Genomic DNA, 17,500 nt, shown 5'->3' with positions numbered 1-17,500 from the left:
CATGTTCATGGCAGCCCTTTTGAGGTTCAAGTCAAACGCAGACAGTTCAGACCTGTGTTATCCTTTGGAGAACAAGGTGCAGATGCTGGAGTGCTTTCCAGTCATTGGGGGGTAGCAGTGAATGACAAAGATGAGATTGCAGTGAGTGAGACTGGTAACCACAGAGTACAGATATTTACTAGTAATGGAACTCACTTAAGATCGTTTGGTAAAAAGGGTAATCAGCCGGGAGAGTTTGACTGTCCTTCTGGGATAGCTTTTCATGATAATAAGATTATAGTGGCAGACGCTAACAACCACCGAGTTCAACTCTTTAGCGATGAGGGTCATTATCTTAATCAGTTTGGGGGAAAAGGAAGCCGGGAACACCAGCTTCAGTTTCCTCTTGGCCTGTCAATTGACGGCGATGGCAACATTATTGTTGGTGATAGAAATAACAAATTGATCAAAATCTTTTCACTTGATGGTCGGTTTTTGCGCAGTATCGGTACTGAAGGTTCTTTCATCGTTCCCTTTCATTGTATCCAACACGACAACTTTCTTATTGTGTCAGACAGAGGTGATCATTGTATAAACGTTTTTAATAGGGAGGGAGAGTTTATTTATAAATTTGGAAATAAGGGAAAGGGGGACGGGGAATTCGATGAACCTGGCTGCCTGGCAGTGGACAAAGCGGGACATCTCCTGGTTTGTGATTCATCGAATCACCGAGTGCAGGTGTTTAAACTTAGCGGAGAGTTTGTAACTAAGTTTGGAGCATATGGTAGAAGGGCAGGAGAGTTTAATCGCCCACTTTCTACAGCAGTCCTTAGTGATGGTAAAGTAATTGTCACCGAGTCTCAAAGCCATCGAGTTCAGATTTTTGAATAGATGTACAATATTTCCTGAGTTTTCTTATTCAGCGTCATCGACTTTAAAATCTCTCTGTCGGTGAAAAATTCCTAATTACAATGAGAATTTCTTAATTTGAATCGTTGTTAAAAAAAGCAATATTGTAGTTTACACAATTAAAAGCGGGACAGTTTCACTCTTAGGTTTTTTGGGGGTTAAAAGGTGATAAGAGGTTTTGAATTTACGCGTGGTTGTCTGAGATCTCTTAATTTTAAAGTGCCCCTGTGATCAAAAAAACCACTTCCTTTTTTCCTTGAGATTTTGAAAGCGTGTTTGCTTTACACCTGACTGGCAAAATTTTGAGCTTTGATTTTTATCCAAAGGCCGTTTACTTTGAGTGTAAGTTTTGGATTTCACGGTCCGGCATTACTCACGTTCAAAACTGACCGATTGGACCTCAGAGGGTTGGAGCCAGGGAAAAGTGACGTCAGAGGCTCGCTAGCTTAAAATTTCAGCGTGTGAACGCAGCTTATTATAGATGCAAAACGTGAGTTTAAAAGTCTGAAAGCCCGAAACCCCCAAATTGATTTTTTCAGAATTTTATAAATGCCCTTCTGATTGATTCCAGGTTCAAAGTAAATTTTTGAAAGTCATAGTTGTGAAAAAATCATAAAGCTGATGCGAAAAGGGTACAGGAAGACCACATTTTTCCTCTCTTAGCATGATAATACCTTGGGAAGAGTAATTTAATTTCTTGTAGGCGATGTGTGTTTTGTAGCAATATTTTTTAAGTCTAGAAATATGTACACTGTAGAGCAATTACGATAGCTCGTTTTGACACTGACGTAAGGAATTGCTAAATACTTAGTGTAAAATTGCTTGATCACAATAAAAAGTAAAAAGCAAATCTGTTGTGCTTTTTCTACCCCTCAGTTCCATTCACATCCTTCACGGCTGCATTAAAATGTCATTAATAATTCATGAGCAAAACAGCCTATCAGCTCTCCGATAACTTGACGTCACTTGCATGAGCTTTAAAAAGCAACAGAACATTCCTCATTATAATTCTTTATATAAAGCATAGTAGTAAGGTCCGTTTTAAGCGTCGCATTTTACATGTGCCGAATCTAATGCAAATGAGCGAAAACAATAGATTTTTCTCATTTGCATAAGATTCGGCACATGTAAAATGCGACATTTCAAACGGGCCTAAAGACATAGCTTGATTTTCTTGTATGCTAATTTTCTTCTCTCACATTTTGCACCATTGTCTGGATTCCAGAGCCGTAAGAGGCAGGCACAGAACAGTTTCGGCTGTTTGTTCTCTCGAGAAGCGATCACTAGGGCTTTTTGGTTTCGTTTTTGATAGTTTTTTTGTTCAGCTCAAGCTAAGTGTAGAATCATGATGAACTTTTGTAGTTTCTGAGAACTATTTATCACTTGTAGTTTTTTTGTTGAATCGATGAGAGAGAGAGAGAGAGAGAGAGAGAGAGAGAGAGAGAGAGAGAGAGAGAGAGAGAGAGAGAGAGAGAGAGAGAGAGAGAGAGAGAGAGAGTTTTGGCGATTTAAACCCGGACTGGACTACAGGATTTAAACTTTTTGCCTAGCGAGATTTCAAGTTATTGTGGAACGTTTGGTACCAAGTTACTCTAATACTGCTATCAAGATTATGGAATTGTAAAATTAGAACTTTGCACTGGATTACCGAACTGGACTTCGAATACAGGGCCCGGTTCTTCGAAAGCCGATTAACTTAATCCAGGATTAGCGTAAACTTTTGTTTCATAGACCGTATTCATAAATGGCGACCAAGAAATTATTCTTTTGTCCATGTGCTAATCATCCCCACTAGCCTCACTTTCAAGCAAAGATTCTTTTGAATTTTGTTCGTGCTAACGAGGTTATTGATAATTAGCATAGAGACAAGAGAATAATTACTTAGCCGCCAATTATGAATACGGTCTATGTTTTCAACGTTTTGGTGAAAGTTTCCTTTGCTTATTTTTGTTTTTCAAGATTGACTTCTTCTAATGTAAAGTTTTACAGAATATCAGCCTTGAATAGCATTTGGGAGTAAAGAATAAAACTCCTTTGTTAATTTTTAACCTGAGATTAGCCTTAATCGACTTTGAAGAACTGGCCCAGGATGATAAGTTGTTAAACTGTGAAATATAATAAGTTTTTCTGATGATTTAAGGCTGATCTTGTAATTTTTGGATTAACGGAGTTAAGGAAGCAGGTAAAACTGTGGGATTTGAATAAAGTCTCCTTAAAATAAATAAATAAATAAATAGATGAATAATCCCGTATCCTGATAACCAGCTAATAGAGCTTCGTTGTTTGCATTTGCAAATTTAATAACATTAACAATGAGTTTTTACAACAAACAACTTCAAGTTATATACAGAATTATCTTTCTGGTAATCTCTCGCCATTTTCTGAAGTTTACCTGTAGTTGAAATTCCCTGTAACTAGACTTTCTGTGTTAACTGTTTGCGCTTTCCACGGAAACGCCCTTGTAGGAGTCTTGCTTTTTTTTTTTTTCATTTCCTGGCAAGCAAATTGCTCCATGTATCACGCTCATGCGTAAGGATAAGCTTCCTACCGGTCTGTTTGCTGCACTGTGTACCGTCACGTACAACCAAAATACAGGTAGTGGGGAAGAGTGGTAAATTTCGAATTTTGGAAACCTTTGGGAGGCGCGGTGGCCTCATGGTCAGTGTGCTCGACACCTGGTCTAGTGGTCCGGGTTTGGGCCCTGGCCGGGAACATAGTGTTGTGTTCTTGGGCAAGACACTTTACTCTCACGGTGCCTCTCTCCACCCAGGGGGATAAATGGGTACCGGCGAAAATGCCGGGGGTAACCCTGTGATGGACTGGCACCCCATCCAAGGGGGAGTAAAAATACTCCTAGTCGCTTTATGCTATAGAAATCGGGATAAGCTCCGGCCTAATGGGCCACTTCGCTCGTAAGCAGACTTTACCTTTACCATAATCCGCATTTGAGATTCGCCGATTTGACCGAAAGTTATTGAGATTTTATAGCATCGAAACAGCATTATACCCAGAGAAAGAGCAGAAATATTTGAAAATTCTTAGGCCGCTCAAATGATGTTCGAAAGCGGATAATTTTTCTACCCTTATTTAAATAGACCACTTTGAATTCGATATTTTAAAATTCAGCATGGCAGCCTTGAGGGCACAAAAAAAGGAAACTAAATGAAATTGTTTTCTTTTGCTTGCGTCCTCTAAGCCTCACTGTCAAGCTGAGTTTTAATATATCGAAAGGTGTCTATACTGTTACTGCTAAAAGATTGAACCACCGCGAAACACGCACTCTTCGTGTGTCACACGCGTGCGGGTCGTGAATATGTCGGTCATACATTTACAGGAAAGTTTTCCATCCATATAGGTATATATAACTTACAATGACAGATAACAGACCAATTGTTTGGTAGCCATTAACGTGAACAAATGGAATGCAATTTCTACGCAAAACGCTCCATTCAACGGCCCTAAATGCTAGGTTTGAGCCATATTTTTGTAGGACTAACAATGAATTTTAGGGACTGGAAACCCGCTAAAGTACCTTCGGGATTCACCGGAACATTTCGATTATCTACGGTAATGTTGGGACTTTTTCTGAACGTTTCAGGAAAGGAGAAACATCGCGCTGCTTCTTTCAACGGCACCCGACACCCGTGAAAACGTGCTGCCGATCTCGGATTAATAGTAGAATGCTTGTTTTGGTGTTTTACACTCGGGTCAGTGACAAGTCCGGAGTTTGCTCAGGGGCACCCAACGAGAATGTAGTTCAAAACCACTTAAACATAGCATTGTTAAACGTATTTTAGTATTTAAACGGTAGATATAGGCATATTTTTATCCCCTAAAAATTTTTCATCTGTTCGGATTTCCTAGCTGAAAATCTAGTGTTCCAAAAACTATAGGGATCATAACTTACCTTTTCGAAAATCTCAGCAAGAAAAAAGGCTCCTGAAAATTCTAGGTGATCTTTTTAGGGTAAAAATACGTTAAAAAGGGGCAATTATACCATTTATCAGATGTTCGAAAATTCTAGGAGAGGCAGGCAAGCAAAACACAGGGGCACCCAACGACCAATTGTTTGTAAATTGTATTATTAGACCCAAGATAATGATAATACTTGTTATTATGTCATTTTCAGGTGTTTTTCAGTGTTTCTGTGAAATCATTATCTGTTCCTTTTTCCCAGCAAGACACACAAGAAATTTCCCAGCCAGCTAGATAAAATTGGTTGGTTTCCCAGCCAGCGGATCAAATTTATTTCCCAGCCAGGAATTCCGCGCGCTTTCATATCCCTCGATCCAAAACGACCGAACAAAAGCGACAAAACCGGGACAAAACAGGTTTTTTCCGCAAGCGCAATCACTATGACCAGGCGTCGTATGTTTGTGACTATTCTCTGGGAGAGGGAAGGTTTTCTTTTTTTTTTTTTTTTTAGTCGTCCTCAGTCTTCAGAGTTTCTAGAGCCGGGTTCAAATGCTAGAAAAAGTCAGTAATTTCCAGGCAAAACCTCTATCAATAACAAAATTTCCCAGCCAGCTCATCGAAACACCTGTATTTTTGCCAGCCAGCAAGATTCCTCTGGGGAACAGATAATGTGAGGAACAGATTCGTTGGGTGCCTCCGAAAACATTTTACAACAAATGTTCCGAAAATTCTAGATCTCAAATCGTCTTCCGAACAGATATTTTCCAAAAATTGACGTTGGGTGCCCCTGTTTGCTTCCGATCATGCAACTTCGGGCAATTCTGAGCGCTTTTGTGTGGATACGAATTACTACTTGGTAGTTGTTGGTGTATATGACATTTTCATTCACCGAGAGGCACACAAGCTGTATGCGAAGTATTGCATTTTCTTTATATCATGTACGAATTGATTGCAAATTTCAGTTACGCAGGTGACTTTTTTGTGCGAGTACTGAAGACTTAAAAACGCCTGAGCGGCATCGATAAAGGTTTGGCAAATTTATGACTCAGCAAAAACGGACGCCACCCCTTTCCAGTGACAGGCGGATCAAACATGCACGAATTAACCAAATGGCAACTACGAGCCCTTAGCAAGTCAAGTTTATCCAAATGATGCTACAAAATACTTTCGAAGCTAAAATGTCTTGAAGCCAAAACTATCATTTGTTTCAGTTACAAAAAGGCGCGGATGGTGAAAAGGATGAGAAGTGCAAATAGTAGCATTTAAACAGAAGACGGGAAAGTAGACATTGAACATTAATCCATGAATTCGCTCAAATTTTCCGCACAAGCTAGACGGAATCCACACGATCGTCAGCAAACGAACTCCGGAAATAAGTCTGCGTTCGCTGGCTAGATCGTCAGCGTTGTGCGTCGGAAAACTCATTAAAACTGAAGATATTTTATGGCGCGTTTGTTAAAACAATTGCATGACACAAATGACACAGATGATCCGCTGCTAACCATTCTAAGAAAATCAAGGGGCTACACAAGGTCAAAATCCTCATTAATTCTTTCTATTGTGTTCACTTTTTCTGTGGCTTTGTAGCCCGAAACAAAAATTTTGACCGCTGAGAAAATGGAACCAAAAGGGAAAATCCATAACAAACATGACAGTTTGATGACGTTAATTTTCTAAAAAAATCCAGGATATTAAAACATTTGACTTTAGGCATTTTCATTGGTTAAGATAACAAAACCAGACAACAATGAACCAAGATCGTCACCATGTTCAACACGGAAGTCCGTTTTCCCCTCTTCGTTTATCATGGATATCAAAACCTTTCTAGACAATATTTACGAACATCTTTGTTGTCCTGTATGTATGACCAGGTTCACTAATCCAAAGCAGCTTCCTTGCTTACACAGTTTGTGCCTTCATTGCCTGCAAAGGATTCAACAAGCGAGCGGAATTCGAGACACTATTTCATGCCCCGAGTGTAGGCAGAATTTCAGAATCCCTGGAAACGGTGATCTTAACGCTTTTCCAACAAACTTTCGTATCAACAGTTTGTTGGATGCTTTGCCTGTCACAGAGTGCAATACGAGTGGCATCAAGTGTGGAAATTGCGAGAAAACAAGCGGAGAATCTTCGTACTGCTTCACTTGTCGTTCGTTCTGGTGCGATGACTGCCTCCCTCTGCATAACGGGCTAAGGAGCAATAAAGAACACCACGCTTTGGCTTTGAAAGATTTTCGAGACGAAGACTTTGAGAACATTTTAAAGCAGCCAACACTTTGTGGAAAAGAAGGTCACGAGAAGAAAGAATTAGAGTTTTTCTGCCAGGATTGCGAAATTAGCATTTGCAACGCTTGTGCTTTACTAGACCATGAAGGTCACTCTAAGATCCTTGTGGAAAGTGCCGCAAAGGAACGAAAAGCGAGAGTCGATGCAGCCATTGAATCAGAGAAACGTAGAGCGCTGGAGAAGAGGACAAGGATCGCGACAATTGATGAAAACTTTGTTAAAATTCAAGAGCAGGCTGCTAGGGTAAAAACCGATGTGCAGCAGCTTGTCGCCAGGTTAGTTGCGGTCATAGAAGCGAAACAGAACGAAATCGTTGATGCGGTGGAAAACAAAGTAAAAGAATCATTGGAGCTTTCAGAAGAGAAAAAGCACGCAATCGAAGAGGAAGTCAAAATGCACGAAGCAGCCATCCAACAACTGGAAATGATTTTAAAGCGAAGCACAAGCGCTCAATTCATGCAACCAAATGAATTTCTAGACAACATACTTCAGAAGGAAGGCGAAGAAGAAGATTCAGCTACTCGTGGCGGCGAAAGTTTGGCTACTTTTGTCTTTGAAGGAAATGAACAACTGTTTCATGACATGAACACGAAAGAAATTGGCTGTTTTTTTGTCACCAAAACGAGCTCGAAAAACTCGAGCGCTGAGGGAAAAGGGATCATTGAAGGAACTGTTGGACTTGAAGCCGAGATTGTTGTAACAACGAAGAATACACAAAAAGAACAATGTTACCAAGAACATGACCGTGTGACGTTGGAAATCAGAAATCTTGAGGGCCATGACAGTGCGATCATACCTGAAATCCAAGACAACAAAGATGGCACTTACAAGCTCCGCTATTTTCCCAAAGAAACCGGAACATTTCAGGCATCCGTGAAAGTCAATGGAAAACATGTGCGTGGCAGCCCTTTTGAGGTTCAAGTCAAACGCAGACAGTTCAGACCTGTGCTATCCTTTGGAGAACAAGGATTGTATGTTGGAATGTTTTCCAGTCCTTGGGGGGTAGCAGTGAATGGCAACGATGAGATTGCAGTGAGTAAAGGTGATAACCACAGAGTACAGATATTTGCCAGTAATGGAACTCACTTAAGATCATTTGCTAAAAAGGGTAATCAGCAGGGAGAGTTCGACTGGCCTGCTGGGATAGCTTTTCATGATAATAAGATTATAGTGGCAGACGCTAACAACCACCGAGTTCAATTGTTTAGTGATGAGGGTCATTATCTTAATCAGTTTGGAGGAAAAGGAACCCGGGATCACCAGTTTAGCACTCCTCTTGGCCTGTCAATTGACCGCGATGGCAACATTATTGCTACTGACAAAGATAACAAATTAATCAAAATCTTTTCACTCGATGGTCGGTTTTTGCGCAGTATCGGTAATGAAGGCTCTTTAATCAATCCTTTGCATTGTATCCAACACGAAAACTTTCTTATTGTGTCAGACGCAGGTGATCACTGTATAAAAGTTTTTAATAGGGAGGGGGAGTTTCTTTATAAATTTGGAAATAAGGGGAATGGGGACGGGGAGTTCCATGATCCTGGCTGCCTGTCAGTGGACAGAGCGGGACATCTGCTTGTTTGTGATTCATTTAATCACCGAGTGCAGGTGTTTAAACTCAGCGGAGAGTTTGTAACTAAGTTTGGAGCAAAAGGGACAAGGGAAGGAGAGCTCAATTACCCGCTTTCTACAGCAGCGCTTAGCGATGGTAAAATAGTTGTCACCGATTTTCGTAACCATCGTCTTCAGATTTTTGAATAGATGTACAACTTTTCCTGATTCTTGTTCTTTAGCGTCACCGACTTTAAAATTCCTTTGTCGGTAAAAAAGTTCCCAATTACCATGAGAATTTCTCCTTTTATGAATCGTTCTTAACTGAAAGCAATATTGTAGTTTACACAATATAAAGCGAGGAGAGTTCAGATATTTCAGGGTCAAAAAATAGAATTATAGAGGTTGTTAATTTTCGCGTGGTTGTCTGAGATCTCTTAATTTTAAATTTTAGAAACCCCCCCCCCCCCCCCCACCCTCCCCATGCATAATCAAATTTGTTCCTGTATATTTGCGAATTGCCTTGATCTCCAAAGTCAAAGACAAACCATTTTAAAAAATTTTGGCTGGGAATTGTTTCCAATAACAGAAAAGAACAAATTGCTTTCATTTTAACCAACGGAGAGGAGATGTGGCTCCTATACCGATTTATCAATGTAAAATGTTTTAAAAAAGGCGTGTTTCTTTAGACAGCACGCACTTAGTTCTTAATTGCTGTAAGATTGTATTCGTATATATTACACTTGTTAGAGGAAGAGATTATAAAGCTAAGAGAGAATTCGACACTTAGCTCTTAAATCCATCGTCTTTTAGATCACGCGTGATAATTCATCCAAATCATCTTTTCAAATCTTCTTCCCGTAATTAATATCCGCTTTGAAAGAGGAAACACATGCAAGCCTTTTGGAAAGTGGTGGACGAATTTGTTATACTAGTTTATACTGATTGATAATTTAAACCTAGGGTTTAATATGATTCGAATTTTCAGCACAAATGCGTTTTTACGCCCCAAATTGATTTTTTTTCAGAATTTTATAAATGTCCTTCTGATTGATTCCATGTTTAAAGAAAATTTTTGAAAGTCATAGTTGAAAAAAAATATGCTAAAGCTAATGCGAAAACGGCACAGGAAGACCACATTTTTTCTCTCTTAGCATGATAATACCTTGGGAAGAGTAATTTAATTTCTTGTAGGCGATGTGTGTTTTGTAGCAATATTAAGTCTAGAAATATGTACACTGTAGGGCAATTACGATAGCTCGTTTTGACACTGAAGTAGGTATTGCTTAATACTTGGTGTAACCTTGCTTAATCACAATAAAATGTAAAAGGCAAATGTGTTGTGATTTTTCTACCCTCTGTCGAGTATCTCTCGGTTGCTTTCATGTCTTTCATGGCTGCATTAAAAATCATTAATAATTCATGAGCAAAACAGCCTATCAGTTCACCGATAAAATGTCACGTGCATTAGCTTTAAAAAGCGACAGCACTTTCATTGTTATTCTTTACATGAAGCATGGTAATAAGACATAGCTTGATTTTCTTGTATGCTAATTTTCTTCTCTGACATTTTGCACCAATGTCTGGATTCCAAAGTTACACGCTTTTTGAAGCCGTTCAAAAAATTTATCTGGTCTAAAAACACTCGGCTTCGCCTTCTGTATTTAACCCGATAAAAAACTAGCTGCTGATCGTTGTTTGAAACTTACGTAAATGTTGTGGATTTCGCAACATTTGATCTTTTACAAACAAACGGCTTCACGAAAAGCTGGTTATAAAACACCAAGAAAAGAGACGGGTGTTGTTAACTACAATTAGGCGGCTGGTCTTTCATATAGCGGATCTGAAATAATCAATGTCCATAAAACAAAAGAACAAAGTGAACTTAACAATATCTAATTGGCAAGGCCCAATCGGAATAACAATGGTTCCTTTGCAGTCCGCCATTTTAGTCCGGTATATGAAAGTCTACCCAAATAGGCGCTACGGCGTTGCATGTAGAAAATATCTTGAAACAAATTACATAAACTAGAATTAATATTGGATTATTAAAGTAAATTGGACAGTCGCTTTGGAAGCAATGGAGAAAGGTAGGAGTCTTTTAGGGCTGGAGTTTGAGGATACGAGCATGTACTTCTTGAGATGGTTTCAATTATTTGAATGCACTCACGTGGTAAGACGGCCATGTTGGTGCCAAAACACCCCTGGGAGGGCATGAAGAAAATAAAAGGGGATCGAGTAACATTCAATAAGCGCCAAAAGTGTTGAGACACTTTCCCTTTTAAGGAATCTCGGACACATCCCCCCAACAAGTCTTTCCATCTAGACCCCTCCCCCTTACACAATGTTCTTTCCTTATCGCCAACTCTTCCTTCGTCCTTCGTCAAGGCGATTTTTCCCTAACTGTTGTCTTCCTAGTTCAGTGTCTCAACTATTTTTGTCGCTTATTGATTGGCATCGAGGCCGGTTGACAGGTTGATAATTTCTAAGTTCACTTCAACTTCTTTTTCACAGTGAGTTAAAGCGCGAATTCCTGTGGTTATTAGTTTCATTTTTCGTGTGAATAAAAATACAGTAATATACACGAGAGAGAATAATTTCGTGTATCACCGAATTCAGCTTGACAGTCATGGTCAATGCTAACTAACAGCTCGATTCCATTTAAATATGCATTCACAGCAAAAAGGTCATCGAAGTTAATCCCTGTCGGGCGGGGCTGGTGTCTGAATGGGAGACCATCGAGATACACAATATACGGTTCGAAGACGCCTTAAGCATCGATCACAATACCTTTTTTCAATCGGCATACTCACATTTAACGGGATCCTGATCATTCATGACGTTAGGAGACATAAATCTAGGAGTAATCATTGATTAAGAAATGCGTTCGCTCATTGGAAATGCCATGAAGAACATTGATGTATATATGTAAAGAACTTCTATCAAAACTATTTAAGTGCCTATCACCCCAACACAGTTCTATTTTATTTACTCTACTTAATCGTCCCAAATACCATGTGTTGTGTTTAGAACCTTTAGGTTGAGACTTCACTTTTTTATTGCTTTGAAAGACGGAAAAAGTGGACATACTTCGATCCATAACCAAGCAATGAAGGGCAATGGGTTTAATACCGGGTAAACGTCATAGACTGCTTTGCATTTTGCTAGTGGAAAAAACAGCGATGCAAATTAATTTGTGACGGCAACCTAGTACCGATGCCATTCCCCTTCACGCAGTGACGTCAAAATCAGCGTGTTGGTGATCAGCGTCTTGGTCATCTCTGTATAACTAGTTCGCCCGAAAAAAAATTCTAACTCTGGTGTAGTTCATCTCGCTATCAGCAATCACTCTCTGGTCTTCATGACCTTTAAAATCTGCAACGAGCGAACTGGTATTCATCGCTCCATTGAGACACGCGTTTTTAAAAAATTCAACCACCACCACTTCCTCAACGATGTTGCACAACAGCCATGGAATAGAGTTTTTTTAGAGACAAATTCAGAAGCGATGTGGGATGCTTGGAAAAGTTTATTTATGGAAGTAGTTGATAAGCATGCTCCACTTCAAAATACAGAATTAACTGAAGAGAGTGTAGTGTAACGTGAAGTGCTAGATTTCTATCCCATATGAACCATGTGAGCATTAGCCCTACTGATGGAACTGGGCCCACACAAGGACAGAGAAAGACTCTGACCAGGGTGGGAATTGAACCCACGACCTTTCCTTGTACTTGTACATGTTAATTGCCGTGACTTTAACATCTTCAGTTCCCACGGCCTGCTCCCGTCTGAAATGGATGGATGTGTAGCCGAGTCCAGTGGATTAAAGTTGTGCTACCCTTCAGCGTCTCGTTGTAAATCCTAATAACCTCTGTTCTTTCCAATATGTATGAAAATGGTCTTCCTAATTGCCTCGGTATATCCTGTGCAAAAATGTTTGCCGACGATACTAACATCACCGTCCCCGGTGGCACTTTTGCCGAACTCGAACAAGCAACCAATTCTTAACTTACCAATCTTTATAGCTGGCTAAAAGCAAATAAGCTTCGTCTAAACATCGCGAAAACTGAGTTTATGGTGGTTAGTTCTCGTCAAAAGTTCCTTGCAGAGAACTGTATTGAACTTAATATCCAATTAGACAATCAACCAATTAGAAGGGGTTGAGCATGCCAAATCGTTAGGTTTGATGACCGACTTTCCTGGTCCAATCACATCAGAGAAGTATGCAGAAAGATATCCTCGGCAATCTGTGATCTGAGGCGTATTAGGTCCCTCATTTCTTCGTCCACTGCAGTACAAATATATAACGCTTTAATCCAACCTCATTTCGATTACTGTGCCCCCGTTTGGGATGGATTGAGTTCTTATCTATGTGAGAAACTACAAAAATTGCAAAACCGAGTAGCTAGGGTTATTCTGCAAGCCAACTGCGAGGTAAACTCGAGCCTGCTTCTTTAAACATTGAAGTGGGACCAGCTATCATTAAGAAGAAGAAGACAAAGCTATAACGATGTTTAAGCCTCAACGGGTTAGCCCTAGTGTGCTTGCATGAATTATTCAGTGAGCGACACAGAGACTATGACTTTCTATATGTCCAGGTTTGAGGTTTGACCCTAATTAGATGCGCGCGGATTTCAATAAGCGTCACGAAGTGTCCCCTTTGATCTTCTCGCCAACTTCAACATCACTTGTGTCTCAGAATACAGACAATTTATGTCACAAAGTGTCCCCCAAATGCTGCTCTTTACGTAAAGATTAACTGCTGCATTTACCCAGAGCTAAAAATAACGCTAACCTTTACCCTTATCTTATTGTTGAAAATAGGTAGCAAATGCTTAGACTTAAAGGGACACTTTGTGCTGGATGTCAAAATTGGGCGTGCATTTAATTAGGGTCAAACCTGGACATCAGTGTAGCGGTGCCTTACTATGGAACTCTCTTCCTGAAAGTGCTAGGGCGATTAGATCAATTGGGCAGTTTAAGAAGGAAATCAACCGCGCACTTGAAACATTCGATTCCTACTCGGCAATCTTGTAAATAAGTTCTTTATAGTTATTTTAATTTTTACATATGATTGCAATTAAAATATTATTGTCATTACTAAAGATTTCAACCGAGTTTAAATAAGGAACTACTACTAATATTAACTTGTACAAAAGATCAAGCGTTGTCTGACTTATCGAGTACGACGTAATTTAAGACGGCGCTAAAACAAATGAAAACTTGGTAAAGCTCACCCTATGCACAGGAAACCAAAGAGTATAAATTGCGTTTTTCTAATGTAGAACGTAATTAGATATCATGTTTTCCAACCATTATAGTTACAGTTATGTAGGAATAGTTCTTGGTGATTCACCTAACGGATCATGAAGATAAAGTTTCCATAAACTGTTACAACCTGCATCAGAATTTTTTACTAGATGTATATTTTTATAACTACTCATTTTTTTCAGCTTGCTTTCTGGTGCGCTATAATTTAGTCTCTTTGCTCGGGCTACTTCTTGCTCGCTCTCTCGTTGTCGCTGATATTTCGCCTGCTTCCTCGTGCTCTCCGTCGCTTACTCGTCGCCTCCTTACAGGTTACCTTCTCACTTTCTCCTGCTCATTGTACTACATATTGAAAAATATATTATTTAGCTTGTTTTTTGGTTGCTTCAAAATGTATGCTTCTTTTACTAAAACGCAGTGTCAAATGCATGCAGTACGCTGGCCATGCATCTTCTCCGCAAAAAAATAAAATAAAATAAAAAAATAAAAAAACCGTGGGTTCCAACAAAGCATTTTTTCACGTATTACTTTAAAAACGAAAGGTACATTTAGGCAATTGTCTTTTTATAGACACCTGAAAAATTCAGATGGCTCCAGCGGGATTCGAACCCATGCCCTTTGCGATGCTCGTCCAATACAACCTGAGCTACCAAGCCACACAGTTGGGAGCAGGTCAAAATAAGTTGGGCTTATTTGTTTCCGTGAAAGGCTCAGCTCAGTTGGTAGAGCATTGCAACAGCATCTCAGAGGTCATAGGTTCGAATCCCGTTGGAGCCACCTGAATTTGTCACGTGTCTATAGGAGACAATTATTTAAATTTTCCAGCAGATAAGTGCTAAGATCGACCAAGCATGAGGTCAAGATGGCTCGATATTGGCCAAGTTCTTTTTTTGCTGTCCTCAGTCAGCTCAAGTCATTATCGACAAAACTGTCTTCCTTAAAACCCTCTGTTGATGGCATATGGTTGGCGGCTCAGTCTGTGACGTCTACACCAAGTAACGTGAATCACATGATATTGATGCATTGGCCAACCCTCCAATTAATCAGAAAGGAAGAGATTCGACCCCTATTTTCCTTATGGAACAAGGGTCACTGGGGCTTAGTTCTTTATTCATTAACCGAGCCTCAAACTTACCAATCGTTTATGAGTGTCACAGACTTTATTACACGACTTTCACAGAACTTAAAAGAATAAAAAAACTGTACAAAAATGTTAAAATGAATGAAGCGTCAATTATTGAAACCGGAGACATAGAACGGTTCAAGTTTGTCCACCTCGGGGGGTACCTCCTCCCCTACCACGGGACACATGACTGCCACGCCCACGGTGAGAGGGTCCTAAACACGATAAAATGATAAAAGAAAGAATTTCAGAGTGTCGAAATAGGGAAGCAATTACTTCAAGAAATAACAAGAATCGCCTATTTAAAAATATATATCATGCACCGTTAATAGTGTTTGAAAACTTGTCAGAAAATGAACGACGATAAGAGTAACTTCCCGTTTCTTACGCTTCAAAAAGCGAGCTTGAGGTCACTGTATATCTTTGCAGCTATATCGTGTCCACGCGATATAGCTTTAACTATAGATAAACTTAAAATAATATTTATTCCGTTCTATATGGAATAAATGGGTTAATGCACTGGTTCTGAACCTTTCGGTTACAACAACTTACGCCATGCTTGATGACGTCGTCGAAGTGTTCTGACACAAGGTGCTACTTTAATTTTCCCTCCTGTCCCGATGTGCGACCATAATCTATTCACGAAGAGGTTAATTTCTAAATAAACTGCGGCGATGAGTCGGTGGGGATGAAACAAAAAAATTTTGTTTCATCAAATTAGTTGATAAATTAAGCACCACAAAAAGACTTGCACGCTGGCGTTCCGAGCGTTAGCCCTTCATCAATTCGCTTTATCGCCAGCTCGAAATCTCTGATCGATTTCCGTATATGACCTCGCTTGATAAAATCAAATTTTCATAATCCTTATTGATCGGGAAATCTCGGATTTGGGTCGGTTAGCCATTTTAAGCCCTGACACAAAGGAGGAAAATACTTAATAAACAATCATCTCACCTGCCACGGGATCCCTTCTAAGTCTTCGCACTCGGCCAGATGCAGGAGCACCTGAAATCAGAAACCATAATTTAAAGAGATTTTAACGGAAAGAGTTGCATCCTCTTCCAGCTTATTAATTACAAACTCATAAAAATCAGGTCTCAGTTGGCTTCAGAGCATTTTATCCGCATCGCAGACGTCGTGAGTTCAAATCCCTTTTGAGCACTTTCGTTGCTACCGGAGAAACACTCACAACTGCGATGATAAAAACGTCTTGGCACATATCATAATCTGTTTTCATGTGACACCTTCAAGCTGTTGTCTCAGGATACTGTCCTCTGACCTGACGGCTATGACGATATTAACGGCTTAAAAGTATCCGTTCTAGGATACTTTGTGATGTTATCCGACCGTTCCGGGGAAAAAGGCCGAAACTACTTGCACACTTTATTTCCATTGCCTTTTTTCTCTCAAAAATGATCCCAGTAAACGGGAACCACTTCCACGTTTTATTTACCTCTTTGTGCTTGCTGACCTCCCCTTGTACCAGACCAAGTGGCTGATGTGCCAGGCCTTTTTAACTGTACCACGCTACCTTTAGTCCGATTTGGATCTGAAAGAAAGATTAAGTGATTGCAAAGAAACCTCGTCAACTTTAAAAGCCCACTACAGGAAAGACCTTCACCCTTAATAACGAGTAAATTTGAAAAAGAGAAGAAAAGCGAAGAAACAAACAAGTAAGTTTGTTTACTTGCACGCACAGAGAAATGCGAAGAAACTCGCCGTACCTTGTCTGGGTTTTGTAGCCGTATTTGTTCCCATTGCTGTGGACCTCACAGAAGAATGGACACCAGCATCAGACGATACTCCTGCAAAGGAAAACGGATTGAGCGTCTCGATATACACTTACACCAGAAACGCGGCCTATATAAGCGATATAGTGAACATTTGACCCAAATAAATAATCATGAGTCCCAGATGAGATTTGATTCCACCAACCTCGTTTGACCGAAGCTGAGGATTCCGGTACATCGCAAGGTTACACACAGAAAAGTCCGCCTCACTGTAACTAACACTACCTTACAAACTACACAATAATTCTCACCTGAAGTGCTCGGTCGTGATTCGTCCTCCCTCGCAGAATCCCGAGATTCGAAAGTTGCTTCGTCACGTCTATACATACATTGGAAATAAGAAAGACAAAACATGGAATGTTTTGAAACATAGAACATCTAAGAGCTACTATTTTAAAAACCATATGGTATCTTCTTGGCGTCTAAATTACAGAGACCACAGTTTCTCACATCATCTAGGGCACTTATGCAAAACGAAAACGTTCACACTTCAAGCCGCCATTTTGAGAGACTATTCGCCTTAGTCTTTGGTCGGTTCTTCTCGGTGAGCATATCGTGACGTACATCACGAAGACTGATTTGTGAGATAAATTCGTTGAATCCACGTCACTAACAAGAAAAATGACCCTTACGAGAACCTAAAACGCAAAGATTTGCCTTCCGTCCGTTGTTTAAGTCA

General features: G+C 39.9%; 3 protein-coding genes across 3 annotated transcripts in view; 2 read left to right on the top strand and 1 right to left on the bottom strand.

Moving 5' to 3' along the window:
* The window catches only part of LOC138036089 (E3 ubiquitin-protein ligase TRIM71-like), a 1,681-nt gene extending 678 nt beyond the window's left edge, over nt 1-1,003 (top strand). Inside the window, exon 1 of the mRNA XM_068882449.1 lies at nt 1-1,003. This exon is cut by the window's left edge and continues 678 nt beyond it. Coding sequence (XP_068738550.1) covers nt 1-870 — 870 coding nt within the window. The 3' untranslated portion in view covers nt 871-1,003.
* Nucleotides 1,004-6,585: 5,582 nt separating this feature from the next.
* LOC138036071 (E3 ubiquitin-protein ligase TRIM71-like) lies at nt 6,586-9,052 on the top strand. Its single transcript, XM_068882435.1, has one exon. The coding sequence runs from the start codon at nt 6,610-6,612 to the stop codon at nt 8,848-8,850; it is 2,241 nt and encodes a 746-aa protein (XP_068738536.1). The 5' UTR covers nt 6,586-6,609; the 3' UTR covers nt 8,851-9,052.
* Nucleotides 9,053-15,049: 5,997 nt separating this feature from the next.
* Nucleotides 15,050-17,500, bottom strand: part of LOC138036087 (uncharacterized) — a 4,691-nt gene continuing 2,240 nt past the window's right edge. Inside the window, exons 3-7 of the mRNA XM_068882448.1 lie at nt 17,073-17,140; nt 16,756-16,836; nt 16,485-16,580; nt 15,986-16,036; nt 15,050-15,246 (exon numbers count right to left, since the gene is read on the bottom strand). Of these exons, the coding sequence (XP_068738549.1) occupies nt 15,170-15,246; nt 15,986-16,036; nt 16,485-16,580; nt 16,756-16,836; nt 17,073-17,140 (373 nt within the window). The 3' untranslated portion in view covers nt 15,050-15,169. The remainder of the gene's footprint in view (nt 15,247-15,985; nt 16,037-16,484; nt 16,581-16,755; nt 16,837-17,072; nt 17,141-17,500) is intronic.

The sequence above is a fragment of the Montipora capricornis genome, unplaced genomic scaffold (assembly GCF_036669925.1).
Source record: "Montipora capricornis isolate CH-2021 unplaced genomic scaffold, ASM3666992v2 scaffold_456, whole genome shotgun sequence".
NCBI classification, from domain to species: Eukaryota; Metazoa; Cnidaria; class Anthozoa; order Scleractinia; family Acroporidae; genus Montipora; species Montipora capricornis.
The sequence above is the reverse complement of the archived record's forward strand: the minus strand, read 5'-3'. Positions and strand labels throughout refer to the sequence as shown.